Source organism: Exophiala oligosperma (genome assembly GCF_000835515.1).
Source record: "Exophiala oligosperma strain CBS 72588 unplaced genomic scaffold supercont1.3, whole genome shotgun sequence".
In the NCBI taxonomy this organism is placed as follows: Eukaryota; Fungi; Ascomycota; class Eurotiomycetes; order Chaetothyriales; family Herpotrichiellaceae; genus Exophiala; species Exophiala oligosperma.
The window spans coordinates 3,439,283-3,455,911 of NW_015622820.1; the positions used below are offsets into that span (position 1 = coordinate 3,439,283).

A 16,629-nucleotide genomic window follows, 5' to 3' on the forward strand; every position below is an offset into this window, starting at 1 on the left:
ACGGTACTGCCGACGGCCAACTTTTTTCCTCTGCTACGCTCCACATTCGGTATCATGCTGGTGAGACACGATAAGTGATGCCTGGAAGACGGACTTTTCTTTTAATTTCCATTAATCATAGGCGCACACGATTACCAGTGATCGTAATTACAGTGGGTGATGATTGCGGCTCTGCTTGTTTTGCTAATGACCTCAAGGGGCCAACAGCCTTGTCACGTGGATCATTCAGGAACTGCCGTCTTGCGATCACCAACAAGAAGGGACGCGACACTTGTGCGAAGTTGTGTTGAGGATAACGAGTCTCGATAGGCTGTGGCATATAACAGTGGCAAAGGTAGAGTGTACGTGAACATTACCGAGAATAATATACTACGAAATCTGTCGGTATGCGAAGAGCGATAGCAGGCATGGTGGCCATGAAGGGCACAGTAAGTCCTGAACATTGTGGGATCCGTTTTGAGCAAAGATGGTTGAACTTGACGAACACGCCGGAAGACGTGAGCAACACGTTGAGACCGAGAATGCAAATATCTAAGATTTGAAATAGCAGCAGAGTTTCCCGCTTGAACGCTCTCATATACCAAGAATATACTAGAATAAAGTATGCTCGCCGGGACAAGTCAATGGAGACCAAAAGTGTCCCTGCCTCATCCCTGGATCGAAGTGATCTAAGAAACCTAGCTTGCATAGACTGGCCAGAATAAGCAAGGTCGTATGAGGAATTGATCAGATGGAAACTGTTCGGCGAACTATGAACGGCCCCATACATTATCCTCTTCGATAAGGCTGCCGTATCTTCCAGTACTCTCAAGATGCTCATCATCTTGAGCCTCCTCCTCCTCCTCCTCCTCCTCGACGGCGCGTTCAGGAGGGGGGTGTTTGGCAGGCACCGAGCTAGGGTCAAAACCTTCACGGATTTCCTGGCCCTCAGGATGTTCCTCGTCAATGCTATAGGTGCGTACAAATCGCTTGGCCGGACCTCGATTCCAAGTATCACCGCCTTCTTTTCTAGCACGGACGCGCTCTACTTCTTCGGCCTCGGTGTCTTCGACAATCAGATCAACGATCTGGCTCCGGTCAGATCTGCCGGACGATTGTGAGAGGTCACGTTTCAACTTCGATTCTATTCCGCTTTGTGGCGGGGGCCCATCGGATGAATGTTGAGATGGTGACGTGCTCCTATTTTTTCCTTTTCGAAGCGTATGCTGGATTTCACTACGGCGACGGTTTCGGTTGTCTCGCGTCGGTTGAAAGAGGTTACGGTTGGTGGAAGTCGTCAGAAGGCCGGGGTCGCGCCTGAGCCAGTCTTCTCGTCGAGCTTGGTGAGCTGTAATAACAGGATACTTTTGGGAATTAGTAACGACACATGTTCTTAGCGGTGGACAACCTACATTCCAATCACCAAACTCTAATGCTCTGGCATTGGTGTAAAGTCGCTCATCTTCGGCATCCATGCCGACCTCAATGTCTGGTTCCGCTGCTCGATAGTCGTGCGCATGTCCACGAGCTTCTGGCGCTGGAGGCCGTGAGGAGCCGTTTCCGGAAAGAAGTGGTGTTCTCGCACTCGGGGCCTGTGGTTTAGGAATCCAATATTTAGCTTTACCGCCTCTTTCGTAACGCATGCCATCCATCATTCTGGCGACCCGCGAGTGAGAGTCTTCATGTGCGATGACATTATCACCAGAGTCGAAAGTTCGGTAGTCGTACTTCTTGCCACGGAATGTTTCTTTCGTGTCTTCAATCAGATCCCTCGGGCCAAATGCGTCTCTAAGCGCAAACTTGACAGGCATCCTCGCTGCGGAGATTGTTACATCTGCATAGTCGTGCCACGAAAAAGCGTACCAATGAGAGATAGCAAAAATGGGCATCTCGAAGCATATCAATGCGTCTTGAATCGCCGCTGCCAGATTGTCTGATGTGTAGCCGGGAACATCGTTGGGGATGGCCCCCAAGAACTGCAGAATCGAGAGAAAGAATCCTTGCCAGTATGAGGCGAAAATGATAAGTTTGATGCAGAGAAATTTCGGCATGGGCCGGAAAGGCTTCAGGTCCTGGTGCATGCAGACCCAGAACATCGCCAGGGAATACAAGCTCAAAGTGACACTGACATTGTAGGCAATTCCGATCCACAAGTATCCCGAGTTTAACGCGATGTATCCCTCATGATACGTACCAGTAAGCTTCAAGATGATGGTGAGGACGCTGAGAATTGGCTTCAACCATGTGTACTGTAGAATGCCTCGCTTAATGGCGAGAAAGGTGTGCGGGTCCGAGATATCAACCTTGGAGCAGTAAAGGTTGATTGGCCAAGGATGAGACACAGGTGGTCTACCGTGCATCATAATGATCAGGGAGCGTTCGCCTCCAAGGAAATTGACCAGAAGTTGAAGAAAGGTGTATATGGTGAATGCTTCATATATATCGCGGAGAGGATCAAGATAGAACGCCGCCTTCAAAGACACAATAGAACTCCACGATGCAGCTGCGTAAATGGGTACCATAAGCAGTATCCTTATTACGTATCGTTGGAGCAGAGGTTTCCTGTAATTCTTTGTCTGGAGCCATATCGACCTATATGTCACTTAGAACTGCTCGTGTTCGACCGAGGAAACCACATACAGAAAAGATATCAACGAGGCCACGAGCGAGGCGACACCCGCCAGTATTATGGTGACTCTGGCAAGTCTATTGCCCGTTCCTCCACTGCTTTCTGCGTCCGACATGGTGCCGGAAGATGCTTGAAGAGTGAGAGGGTCGTGGCGAAGGTGATGAGGAAGCTGTAGCTGCTGGCTCAGGCTACCTAAATATGCACGGGTACATCTCGTGGAAGCATCGACGGCGGCCGGACATGGGAGGAATGTAGGATAGTAGCGATCTGGTGGTGTAAAAGGACCGTAAACAGGATGTTGCAAAGTGATGCCTGCAATCTATTGCACATGATAGAGAGAGACACGCGCAGTCTGGGAACTATTTATTACGACGACTGACGGAAGACAATACGGATCGCGTACACCGAGAATACTGCTTATCTGTGTGAAATACAATGTCAATTACTGTCACTTACACAATTTCGTACACTTTTGCGGGGAAATTGATTCGGGCTCTGATGTCGATGATCTTCTGTACTCGTAATTCGTGCCGCAGCTGCATTCAACGCGCTCCACGTCCAACATTTTGTACAGCCGACCTTTTCAAGAGAATCTTCCCTTACAATAGCAATGTCACCAACGACTCGGCCCCGTATCTCTATATCTTGAAGCCATGAACGAAACGTCCCAAGGAAATTGCGACATCTACAATGTCGGACCTGAACAACCTGGTCGGACAACCCATCACTAGGGACACCTCTTTCAACTGGTATGCTGATGTACAAATGTATATGAATATTGGCTGACTCTTTGACCAGGACATGGTTCATTGAGATTGCGACTTGCGCCTGTCTGGCCTTGTTTTTCCTTTTCTACTTCAATCGCCTCTTCGCGACAGTTGTCTCCTACGGCCTGCGAGCGTGGACATGGCATAAGTACCGCATCTGGATTGATATACAGGCTCTGCAACTCTCATTCCTCGCTGGACGCATATTTTTCAAGGGCATACGATATCACGGAGAAAATGAAACCGTACTGATTCAGAACGGGTACATTACCTGGAGGTACTGGCAACGAACGGCCCGTCAAGTTGATTTATCGGGCTTGGATGATGATGACAATAACAAACTGAAAGAGAAGGAGGCTTCCGGTTCAGATGATTCCGAACAATCGGAGCCACTGTCGGCAGACCAAGAACTGGGCCGGACGCAAAAACCCGACACCGCCGATGCTCGAATTGCGATCAATGTCACAGGGTTGGAGTGGTTTGTCTACAACAGGACGCCGGTATACCAGGCCATTGTTAGTGACGCCACTTTGTCCAATCTGTACGATATAGATGAGGAATGCCATGAAAGTGACCACAAGCAAGGATCATTCCATGGGATGCTCCACCGACGGAAGAATGCCAGAGGACGATCTGAGGCCGGTCTCGACAGTGACTCCTCTACAGAACTGCCTACGGAGAAAACAGACCGTGTCGTCACTCGAGATGAATTAAATGTACCTGTTAGTCGCATCAACACCGATACCAGTGTGAACACAGATGCCGACCTGCCCGCAACTCAAGTATCCTCCTTTTATTCGTTGCTCCTGCGGTTCTTGCCGATCGGAGTTGAGGTATCAAAAGGTGCTATTACTCTTGGAAATGCCACTACAAGAGCAATTGTTGTCTCTACATTTGCGGCTGCACGAGGCCACATTGATGCCGCCGCCGCCGGCCCTTGTGACATATTTCGCCAGGTTTTTGACTTTGACATTGAACAGCCAAAGGTCGAAATGAGACCAAATCCAGACTTTCGCGCGTCGCAGCTCACAACTGCGGAGAGGGTCATATCAGCAGCTGAATCGGAAGCTGGTCGTCGAAGGTGGTGGCAACTCGACTTCGGCATTCGCCGACGTCTCGCCAGAGCCATTCGCAGCGCAAGACATCTTTTTCCGGGTCTACGGAGTTCGCGGGGATCTCTCCGAACCAATACGTCTGTTGATGACGAGAATAACAAACACTATTTTTATGAGGCATTTCCAGAACAAGATAGGTCATGGCATGGTCTTGGCCGGTATATGGATGACGATGAAAGAGATGACCACGAAGGCTGGTCCCATGTTGATTACGCTCGATTTTCCCAAATCTTGGAGTCGCCGAACGTCCATCTGAACTTCTACTGGGATCTTCCTGGCCAAGTCCTTGCCGACCATGTAGCCTTATCCGAGGATGTGCATACCGAAGATATCAATTGGTCTACCCCACCTGCCTACGGTCTCGATCTGACTGTGCACGGAGGAACTGTTAACTACGGTCCATGGGCTGATCGCCTACGCTTCGAGCTCCAATCAGCCTTCTTTCCAAATCCTTTCCGGTCGGCTACTCCATCATCCGCACTGAAAGTTGGGGATGCACGTCTGCATACGGTGATGAGCATTCGTGTCGATCTTGAAGATGAGGTCAACCTTCGCGTACCAACGAGAGAACGTTCAAAAGATTGGCAATGGAGAGGACGAGCACATGCCGTAAGAGAAGCTGCTGCTATTCGCAAGCAGCGGGAAAGAAGACACTTCCGCTTCCGTCGACCCCAGAAATCGAAGCTGGGCCCTGACTTGAGGCCATTTGGCTGGCTGACCGTCTCTGCGGGGAAAGATTCAACGGTCCGCTACGACATGGATATGGTCCCAAATGCGGAAGGCTATCGAAATCAATTGAGACTCGATCTTAAGGACACGAAAGCGACATCCAGTGTCAACCACGCACTATTATGGCGCTGTCAATCTCAGAAGGTCTCTTGTGACCTGTCTAATCCGCTCGTGTGGAATAGTTTGCATACATGGGTCTTTGATATCGAGAATAACGCCATGGAAATGTTCTTGTTGCGAGACCATATGTTCCTTCTCACAGACCTGATCAGTGACTTCACGGAGAGCCAGAAACCAGACTACATGACGTTCGTCCCTTACCTGTACCAGCTACATCTACAGTTCCCAGATCTGAAGCTCTATCTGAATGCGAATGACTACAATATCGTGGACAACCCATGCGACTTGGACGAGAATTCATTTCTGGTCCTCGGTTTCCAAGTCCTCGATGGGCATGTGGATATCCCCATGCAATACTTTTCGCCTCGTCAAAGCAGTGTCAAGTTCTTAGCTGAAGGTCACAACGCTTACCTCGATCTCAGCACTCCGGTTTGGAATACTTTACATACCCTAGCCGAGGACAAAACTATGGCTACTTTGAAACGCCTCGACCTCGATGGTTCTTATAATTACTATCCGCAAGTATCGCCAAAACTGACGGACTCTCTCTTTATGACAATCACTGGATCTACTCCAAAGTTCTACCTCCATGGATATTTGATCCGTTATTTTATGAATGTCAAAGAGAACTATTTTGGTGAGGACCTGCACTTCAGGACGCTGGAAGAGTACCAAGACATACTTGCTGGAAATGCAGTCAGGACGCCGCGTCCAGCGATGAAGAAAGAAAACGACTTAGACGTTATTTTAACTGTCCGAGCTGACAACTCCTCCGTCCTTCTTCCTGCCAACATTTACTCTCGAAGAGAGAATCTTCGAGTAGACGTCCTTCTAGTTGAAGCAGATATGCGGTTTACGAATTACTACATGGACCTCCAGGTCAATTCAAGTCCACTAGAGGCATCACTCGAGACGATCCAGAAGCTTGAAGCTGGACCTTCAGAGGACATCACCAACTGCCAGTTATTCATTGACGGCGCTCAGATATATGGCCATAGACTTTTCGGAGCGCCTCCCACAGAACCGACCTATGTTTGCTGCTGGGATATCGATGTTGGAGAGGCAACAGGCGAAGTCGATGCGAAATTCGTCCAAGTTCTCATCAATGCCATCACGAGTTTCATCTACACGCTGGACGATTATGATAATGCGTTGCCGAAATTGTTCACAACCAAGCTCCACGATGTAACCTTTTTGAGAGCAAGCGTCGCTGGGCTACGAATCTGGCTTACTGGCGGCGGTGCTGCCTTTCTGATAGAGTCCAATGGGGCAGACATCTCCTTGTCAGACTGGGCAAATGCGAACTTCGCACAGAGTGTTCAAGTCAATGTTCCACATGTTGTTTTGGCAGCCGTGGACCACAAGAGTGCTCTACGACATCATGGCAGAGAACCCGGTATTGTTGAGACTGTAGCTTACTTCCAAACTGCCCTGCGAATTTGCTCTCTTGACAAAAGCGACAACCTGAATCAAACGCGTTCTCTCCAACAACAGCATGTGAAGTACCATGATCAGCGAAGCCACAGAGCACAATGGATATTAGGCACCCAAAAGAGCTATCCACCAAACCATAAGACCCCTGAGTGGGCTCGGGAGCCACCTGCAATGCCGCTCCCAACGATGCCGGAACCAGTGGTTGGAGTCGAAGGGCTTGATGTATCAGCAACAAACGATCCTACTTATCCAGATCAGGCCATGGGCCGCAAAAGCTCATTCCTTTCCACGATGCCCTCTCTCCATGGTAGGCCCGTAGGGAATACCAATCTTGCCAGCAGATCAAGCAGAGATCCTAACTCGAGTCTCTCCCGACCGCTGGACCCCAGGCTCCGTTCATCCATGCTTCAGGATGGCTCTAAAGAGCAACTTGCCGACGCCGTCAAGAGCTCTTCGCTCCCAGAGGGAACTCATCCTGCATTGGCCTTCGCTGGGCCCTGGTCGCCGCCGCATTTCACGTTGCGAGATGTAAAGCCTGATACAAAGAACATGCCCACCGTATCAAGAGCGGAACTTACGGAAGCAGCTTCGCTCATGTCAGCCTCTAAAGCCGATTTTCTCCCTAAAGCAGATGACTTTGAAGGTGTACCTCACAATGGCGTCGTCTTCATGATTGACAAAGGGCTGACTGGTTTCTGTTCCCCGGCCCTGTTCCTTTGCATCGGGGGGCTGATACAGGAGTTAAACAATGACCATGCCATCAACCAATTGGATAAGATACAAGTCACATTGATGGAAAAGATCCTGGAAAGCCAGCGGCATGACGACAAGGGCCATGTTATGGACTTTGCCATCCATGTGCCATTTGCACATATTAAACTCCTCAATTCCTTGCAAGGTGGGCCACAAATCCAATCTTCCTCGGATGATCAGTACGATGTGAAACTTCTCGGCACACAGGCAATGTTCCGCTCATTGCATCCGCAACTTAACTCCAGATACGGAAAAATCTCGATGCCTAGTCAGTCTGCTTATGCATCCATTGAAAAGGTTACAGTCTCTGCTAGAGATGATGCATTTGCGGACAGAGCAGCTACACAGGCTGAAGTTTCATTGTCAAATTTTGGATTTTGGCTCTGCCTACAAGACAAGATCGACTCCAAGTGCCAATTGAGCAATTTCAGTGTTGTCCTTTGGGCCGAACAACTTGCCAATATGGCCGGGCTCATACAAAGGACTCTTTCCATGATTGACCGGATCGCTGACGCTTTCGTTGGTTTGGATCAAAGTCGCAAATCCAGACACCTCATATTTCATCTCACTCAAGGAGGCTCTTCAATCTCTGAGCCGATCTTTTTAACCAAACCTTCTTATGTCCTTCGAAGTGCAGACAAGCATGTGCGTCTGACAGACTCATGGAAGATTATGTCTCGTCTGAGGTATATCTTTGCAACTCTAGAGAAGGAAAAAGGTCCCAAGTCGATGAATAGCTGCGATTGTGAGGATCTGGAATTAAAGGGGCCTGCGTTGCAAAGAGTCCTGACTTCATTTGAGCAATGGCGAGGCTGGGACTACCGACGGGATACAGTCCCCATAATGAGCACACTCTTCGAAAATCAGCGTCCCGGAACATCAGCAAAACCACCTGGCAGTCTTGCTGCCCAGGGCGAAATCATAATTGGCAAGATCGAGGTCGTCCTTGATCCTGGCCCACGGCAGAGCGACTTCACACTTTTGGGCTTGGATTTTAATGTTGTTGTGAGCCCAGTGACGGCATTGCCCGGTGCTGAGGACAACAGCGAAAAAGTCATTCTCCAAGCTTATCTTGCCGATGCTTCCCTCAATCTCAACTGGGCCTTGGTAGAGCTGGCTCGCCAAATCATCGACTTGGGTAACCCTCTCGCGATGTTCCCAACCAGAACAAGTTCGGGCAGCAAAGTTGACTCTGATAAAACCCACTCGCGAAGACAATTTACTGTGGTGGTAGGGTCTGATGTGGCAGCAATATATCTTACGACTCTGAATCTCAAGTTGAAATGGGCATCCGAAGGCTTTCGAAGCGCGGTCTCTTTTGACTCTGGGGGCAGTCTTCCATCTGTCCACTCTTGGACAATCGCGGCAAATTCTGTCTTGACCAAAGTCAGAGGGCATTCTCATACACTGATGACTTGGAAATTGCGAGCACCGAAGGTGTATGGGTCGGTATGGCCCCGGCAATCGAACGACTCCCAAGAATCTGTACTGGTGATTCAAGTCTGTGCAGCATCTCGCAGGTATCGCTTCCAGCTGAAAGAAGACATTGCCAAGCTACTCGGTGTGGTAGAAAACGTTGTCCATGATGAAGCTGCTGCAGTCTATGACCTACTTGGAATGCTACCAAAGGATTCGAACCCTGAGCCTAAAAAGATGTCACGGCCCCTTGCTGCTTCTATCGAGCTGCGGACCGCCTTGTTCTTAGACGACTACCGACTCAGCTTCGCGATTGTGCCTACCTTGCTCTATACTATAGCGGGCAATGTGGCCAGAACCTCCATTCTACCCCGGAAGCATGGTAGTCTTGAAATCAACTTTGACATTAAAGAGCACGAGCATTTGTTTGAAGGCCCACATGTCGATACCAGGAGCAAATCGTCGATCTTGAAGATGCCGCCCATAAATGGCCGTCTGTCTATCGCACAGACTACTAGTGTCATGTCAATAGGGGCGCGAGTTACGATTGAACAGATCAACTTGGAAGCAAGTGGCATCCGAGCCTGTTTTGATGCGCTCAATCAACCTGGTGTGATTCAGCAGCTTTTGGACACTAAGCGAGCTGTGCAAGATGTGCAGAACTCTGTGAAATATATTACTGATGGCAAGTCCAAAGCCCAGAAAACAACATCTGCTGAAACAACCTTATTGCTTCGCTATGCGGTACATGGGACTCTCGCGGGCATCAAGGTGCACATGAGTGCCCCTACAGTCCGTGAAGACCAAACCTACCGAGCCGACATGGAGTTGAAGCTTGAAGGGACTTCATTATTCGTTCACAATCAGACCGACGATCCTGATACAATACATGAGCAGCCACAGTTCATCCTGAACTCTCAAGGCGTAGGATTAGGCATCTATCGAGCCACCGACCACGCCAAGAGCAATGTTGGGAAATGCACAGTCGGAATCAAGGCATCGGGGAAAACAGAACCGGACGGCAAGCTCGGCAAAGTCCATGTTTACAGGGCTTGGAGTGATGGTATTGCGATCGAGCTCTATGAAGACACTGCTACACTGGCAGTCGACATCGCAGGGTTTATCCAGGACAAAATTAAGTCAATTCAACTTGCCGAGAGTCCTGAGAGCATTCAACGACTACGGAGGATGACAACAGCCGGGATTACTGATCGCCTGAGACCAAAAGAACAGATCGAAGCAGCCCTGGAAGCGGTGTCCACCAACGAGTCATTCTCCTCTGCACTCTACGATTCGACTTACGCTGTGAACGTCGACAACATCCACATCAGATGGAATTTAACTAGAAGTTCATTCCTCTCGCCAACGCGAGAGCTACAGGACCTTGTCTTCTCAATCCGCAAAGTTGATCTTCAGACACGACAAGAAGGAACCGCTCGACTGTCGATCTTGGACACTCAATTGCAAATTGTCCCACAGTCCCAATCCTTGCAGCCGACACAACGGACAGCCAACTCAGCTCTCCTACCAGAAGTCGTCTTCGGAAGCGCGTATCTATCTACTAAGCGGGATCGGCGGTTCGCATTTCAAGCCAAAGGGAAGGCGGTTGACATCCGTCTTGCAACCGACTTTGCAGTCCCTGCACATGCTCTTCAGAAGTCGCTAGCTCATGCCAGTGAAGAACTTCGCAATTCAAAGAAACTATATGAGACCAGCCCCCAGGCCGCGCAATCCGGGAATATTGACTTCCTAGGTGGAAAACGTCTAGCTTCTCTCTTGGTAGACGCTGACTTTGCTGGTGCTGTTGTTTATATCAGTCCCTGGGCAGAGGTGCGACATCAAGACTCAGCGTTCAGTTTCCTCAAAGGAGGCAAGCGGTCTCGAGCAGGACGATATGGACAAGCTGTTCAAGGAGAGAATGCCTCTTCGGCACGATTACAGTCTCCTGGTGTCGCGCTCAAAGTCGAGTACAAGGACAACGGCTCTGATGATCCCTATCTTAGCACAGAGGTCAAAGTAGCGGCCTCCACGAACACCCTCTACCCTACAGTTGTGCCGCTGATCTTGGAAATTTCGTCCAGCATCAAAGAGATAATGGGCGAGAACAGCAATGATGACTCAGGTACAAAGCCCGGTGACATCAGCACTCACCTATCAGAAGAGACCATCAACAACGCCAATCCGACCGCAATTCTAGGTCGATGCAAATTGAATGCGGGTCTGTATATTCAACGACAAGAGTTCAGTCTCAGTTGCCAGCCGATTGCCCGAGTTGCGGCCACTACAAGGTTCTCGGATATTTTCGTCAGAATCAATACAGTGTCGACACCTGATCATGAACGATTTTTTGCCATATTGACTACCTTCAATAAACTCGAAGCTTCTGTTCAGCATGTGTACTCTAGAGAATCTACAGCCAACTTCGAGGTCGACTCCATCGTTCTGTCACTCATGAACAGTAAACATGTCAGCGCATCCACTGGCATCTCTGCTGTTCTCAACGTCAGTCCGATGAAAACTGATATCAATGCAAAGCAGCTACAAGACTTTCTCTTGTTTCGTGAAATCTGGTATCCTGCAGAGCTGCGTGGTCGCTCCAAGTCAAATGCACCCGTCGCTACTGCACAAGACCAACAAGCATATGCGATGCAACGATACCAAGAGATCTCTGCTAAGGGCACATTGCCGTGGCATGCAATCGTCTCCATGCAGGAGATCAAGCTTGCCGTGGACTTTGGACAAGGACTCGGAAAGTCAGTGTTTACCATCTCACAGCTATGGGCATCGTCCAAGAAGAACAACGACTCAGAACAAAACCTTTGCATTGGCTTTGACAGAGTTGGTATTGACAGCAATGGAAGAATGAGTGGGTTCGTGGAATTAGAGAACATGCGACTTCGTACCTCAATCAGATGGCCTGAAGACTCATCGCGCAAGGCTCGCGCGCCTCTCGTCCAGGCCTCGATCAGTTTCGAACATTTCCGGGTCAAAGCAGCATTCGACTATCAACCCTTTGCGGTCGCTGATATTTCGTTTTTCGAATTTTTGATGTATAACGTGCGCCAAGGTCAAGGGTTTGACAGTGACCGTTTGGTAGGCATCGTTGACGGCGGCAAAGTACAAGTATATGTCACCACCAGTACTGCAGCACAAGGCTTTGCACTTGTTCAAGCTTTCGAGAGGTTGGCCCAGGAGAAACAGGAAGCCTATGAAACGTCCCTACACGATCTTGACAAGTTCCTCCGACGCAAGTCTATCTTCCCATCTAATACTTGGGTAGCTCCTACACCCGACCCGCAGCACAAGGAGGAGCCTCAGACGAAACGAACATTTGCACTGCACACCGACGTGGTGGTTGGTCTGAGGGAAGTTGATATTGGTTGCTTTCCAAATACCTTCTTCGATGACCGACTCCTCAAGGCCGAAGCCACAGAAGTTCAGGCAAGATTTGCCGTGGCCACCACTGACGGCAAGACTCACAGTGGGTTGGGCATGACGCTTGGAGAATTGCGAGTGGCTCTGTCCAATGTGAATCGCACAACCACCAAGGCATTGAGCGAAGTGTCAGTGCCGGATGTGATTGACCGCGCAACATCGTCGCGTGGTGGTACCATTGTGAAGGTTCCTAGACTGGTATCCTCAATGGAGACATGGCAAGTTCCTGACTCGAACACAATCGAGTACATTTTCCGAAGTACATTCGAAGGAAAAGTGGATGTCGGTTGGAACTATGCACGTATCAGTTTCATTAGGGGCATGTGGCAGACGCATTCGCGAGCATTGGCTCAAAGACTTGGAAAGCCGCTCCCACCGTCAGCTATCAAGGTCACGGCCGAGCCGCAAGGCGACGGCGAAGGTAGACAGGAAAAGATCACGGCTGTGGTGAACGTGCCTCAATCAAAATTCACATATATCGCGTTGGAACCTCCGATTATTGATACACCACAGCTCAGGGACATGGGCGAAGCAACGCCACCTCTGGAATGGATTGGGCTGCATAGGGATAGATTGCCTGAGGCGACACACAGTATTGCCATTGTGACACTATCAGAGATTGCAAGGGAGGTGGAGGATGCGTATGCGAGGATCTTGGGTGCGAGTTGACCTGGCATCACAAGAGATATATTGAATCATAAATTGAAATAATTAATGTCTAATTCACCGTCCTTTGTCTTCCCTGGTATGATGGTATTGCTTGTCGTTGGTGCTTTGAAAATTGAGGTCCAGCTTCCGATAGCAGGCAAGCTTGATGTGACCTCGTCCTCGCAAGATTGGCGAAAGATCATTCCATGTTTTCCAGAATAGCCGTGCCTATTTGAGACTACTCTATCACTGCTATTTGATCCCAGGAGCTCCATGATACATTGTTGTAACAGCTTCCTATTTGGTAGTAGCCTCAGTTCCCTTCTCCATAGAACTGTAACCGTCCCTACAGCGATAAGGCTAAGTTAGGTAGAAACCGCTTTACTCCGGGGCTCAGCTTTCGAGGTCTTTTGTATCTTGTTGCCGTAATATTTGTCGTTAAAGTATCAGAGAAGCGACCGTGCTTCTGTTATAGCTGAGAGAATACTAGGACTGGCTGATCCATACAGATCCGAGAGGTCACACAACCCGAGGCAGTGACATCTTCCTTCATCGACAGTCTCGACGGAGTAAAATGCCACGGCTCGTCAACTTCCCACATCATGACGCCCGATACTCTTAGCTACTCTCTTGGTATTCTTGGCTTTTCCAACAGATCCCTCCATGATGTGTGATCGTCTGGCTCGGAAGTGGTTGTAACTAGCGATGGCGTCTGGAGAGCAAGTCCACTTTGTAGAGTTGGTACAGGTTGGTAACGTTACATGGCACCATATGGCTTTCACTGAACTGCTCGTGGGATGCGGATAGCAATCGTCAATCAGGCTATTGGTTCCGGTTGGTCGCGTGTGTTCCTGGGTCAGTAGGTGCGTGGTGCCTTGCATTCCAGCTTCGGTTGCTCTATATAGCTCCCCCATGACGAGTTTGCATTTAGAAAGTATGTACAGTGTATCCAACGCAGGCAATCTTCACCGGAAACTACCTCTTTTTTTGAAAGTCTGTCACGTTCTGACAGGCAGAGGTCGAATAGGTGCTGATCACCCAACATGAGCTTTCTCACACGCCGGTCCGGCTCCTTGTCGACGACGGTAGTCGCGACAGCTATTCTTGCGCTGACGACCTGCTTGCCCGGTGGAATTTTGGCCCAGCCTTCCGACACGCCGTCGTCTGGACTGCAAGTGCAGATATCGATCGCAGATGGTCTGCTCAATGGCACCGCGGACGGCCGCGTTGTGCTCATGTTCGCACCGAGTGGCGTGGACCCTCTGGACGACACCGAGGTCGACTCCAGCCCCAACCTGTTCTTCGGCATGAATGTGTTTAATGTTGCAAGTTTGGATACCGTCACCCTTTCCGGCGGTAGTGGAGCGCATACCATGACTGGCGTATGGGGCTATCCCAATGTGAGTCTGGACGACGTTGCACCTGGTGACTACTCTGTGCAAGCGTTCTTGAACAAATACGAGAAAGTCACTCGGAGCGACGGATCTACAGTCAGCGTCCACTTTCCTTGCGGCGACGGTGCACCGAATGTCGACACCTTTGGCAGTCTCATAACGTCGGTTACCAACATCACTGTTGAAGGTGGTCCCCAGACGATTCAGCTCGACTTTGACGACATAGAGCCAATGGAAGACTTCAAGGGCACCGAGATTGGGGGATGTGCGCAAGGCAACTACCAAGATACTGCCACGTTCAAATACGTGAAGATCCGCAGCGAGGCTCTCAGCACCTTCTGGGGCCGTGACATGTACGTGGGTGCGAACATCCTCCTTCCGTACGGGTACGACGCCGACGACAAGGACACCCGCTACCCCGTCATCTACTCGCAGGGACATTGGCCGGGGAATAAGACGAGTTTTGGCTATCCCACGGCGAATTTCTCCGCGGAATGGGACGATGGAACCATCAAGGGTAAGGACGGCGAACCTGACCGGCTAACACCCAAGCTGATCTTGGTGACCATCCGCCACGAGTCACCGTTCTATGACGATTCATATGGTGTCAACACCGCCAACATAGGCCCGTATGGCGACGCCATCAACGACGAGTTGATCCCGTACATCGAAGAGACCTTCAACACCATCCCTGAGCCGTACGCGCGGGTCCAGATTGGCGGGTCGACGGGTGGTTGGATCTCGGCCGCGACGGTCATCTTCAGACCCGACCTCTTCGGTGTCTGTTTCAGCTCGTACCCGGACTCTCTTGATTTCCACAGGCATCAAGATATCCCCTTGTACGATTCGGCAAACGCGTACGTCCGTGACAATGGCAGTTCGATCCCGTCCATCCGTGATTTCGAAAACGGAACAGAAGTTGTTCTGGCGAGCGTGGCGCAGGAAAACCATTGGGAACTGACATTCGGCACGTCGACACGATCTTCTCTGCAGTGGGATGTCTGGAACGCCGTGTTCGGGGTGCAGGGGTTGAACGGGTACCCCCTCGAACCCTGGAACAAGGTCACTGGAGAGATCTACCCCGAGGCGGTCGAGTACTGGAAGCACATGGACCTGGCCAACTACATTGTCAGCAACTGGGACAACGAGCGCAATCTCGGGGAGACGCTCAGCGGGAGAATCTTCATCTACGTCGGCACCTGGGACAATTACTACCTGAACGAGGGCGTTATTGAGTTTCAAAAGCGTGTCGACGCCCTCGGGGGACCGGGGTGGGCCAACGTGACGATTTTGCCAGAGGAACCACACGGCGGGAACTACCAGCGCCGTGAGACTTGGGACTTCCTGGAGCTTGTCGACACTTGGGTCCAAGATCACTCGCCCACGGGGAAGACGCCACTTTTGAGTAACGCCACGTCGTCGTCCTCGCGAGGGAACACTTTTGCAGAGGTCATGTCGTACGGTGGGCATCAAGCTGCACTTGCGCGGCAGGCCCCTCCTTCGCTTGAGAGAGGGAAAAACTGCACGAAAACAGAGTGTGTCTTTGAGGCGAGCGTTGGACGCTGGGATCCCGGCATGGTCCTCGAAGCACAGTGGATGGTGAATGGGAAGCCTATCAGTGGCGACGAGCAGCCCTTGAGTGTGAACCAGGAAGATGTACTCACGTACAATCCCGTGGCTGGGAGCAAATGGTCATTCGTCCAGCTCGCGGTGACTGGCCGTAAGATGGGCTACGCTGACGAAACAAGGCTGAGTAATGGTGTAAAGATGCATTGAGGTTACTCGACCTAGAGGTAGGACTGCAAAATGATGGGGGAGAAACCCCTCATGTATTGGCACTCAGAATACAGATGTGCTTTCTTGCAGTTGACTTTGTGTGGCCTTTCTTTTTCTCTCTTTTCTCCTCTTTTTCACTTGTGACTGGTAAAGGTATAAAGTTGCTCAGCCTCGTCCAGTACGGGAACCCAGCCTCGTTACACTTTACAATAGAAGGCAGGTATTCCGACATTCTTCTTTTGCTTTTACAGGTACTCGGTACAGGATGATGATCTTGGGTCAGAGGTACTCCGTAGTTTGTAGCCTACTTGAAAAAGGGTGGCAATGGCAAGCTGGGTAAGAATTTGGTGCCGTCACAAGAAACTAGCTCGTGGTAGTGATGGCGAACTGGGAATCACCCGAGTCATTGGTCTTCATTCTTGTTAGTCTAGATT

General features: G+C 50.2%; 2 protein-coding genes across 2 annotated transcripts; one reads left to right on the forward strand and one right to left on the reverse strand.

The window, feature by feature from the left end:
- Positions 1-532: 532 nt before the first annotated feature.
- PV06_03972 (uncharacterized protein) lies at positions 533-2,900 on the reverse strand. The gene is made up of 3 exons (XM_016404804.1): positions 2,620-2,900; positions 1,392-2,571; positions 533-1,343 (listed from the first exon to the last, which is right to left on the reverse strand). The coding sequence occupies exons 1-3, from the start codon at positions 2,721-2,723 to the stop codon at positions 750-752; spliced, it is 1,878 nt and encodes a 625-aa protein (XP_016265809.1). The 5' UTR covers positions 2,724-2,900; the 3' UTR covers positions 533-749.
- A 241-nt stretch (positions 2,901-3,141) lies between these two features.
- On the forward strand, positions 3,142-13,108 carry PV06_03973 (uncharacterized protein). Its single transcript, XM_016404805.1, has 2 exons — positions 3,142-3,357; positions 3,407-13,108. Exons 1-2 carry the CDS (start codon positions 3,299-3,301, stop codon positions 13,044-13,046), a joined length of 9,699 nt encoding a protein of 3,232 aa, XP_016265810.1. The 5' UTR covers positions 3,142-3,298; the 3' UTR covers positions 13,047-13,108.
- Positions 13,109-16,629: the final 3,521 nt, after the last annotated feature.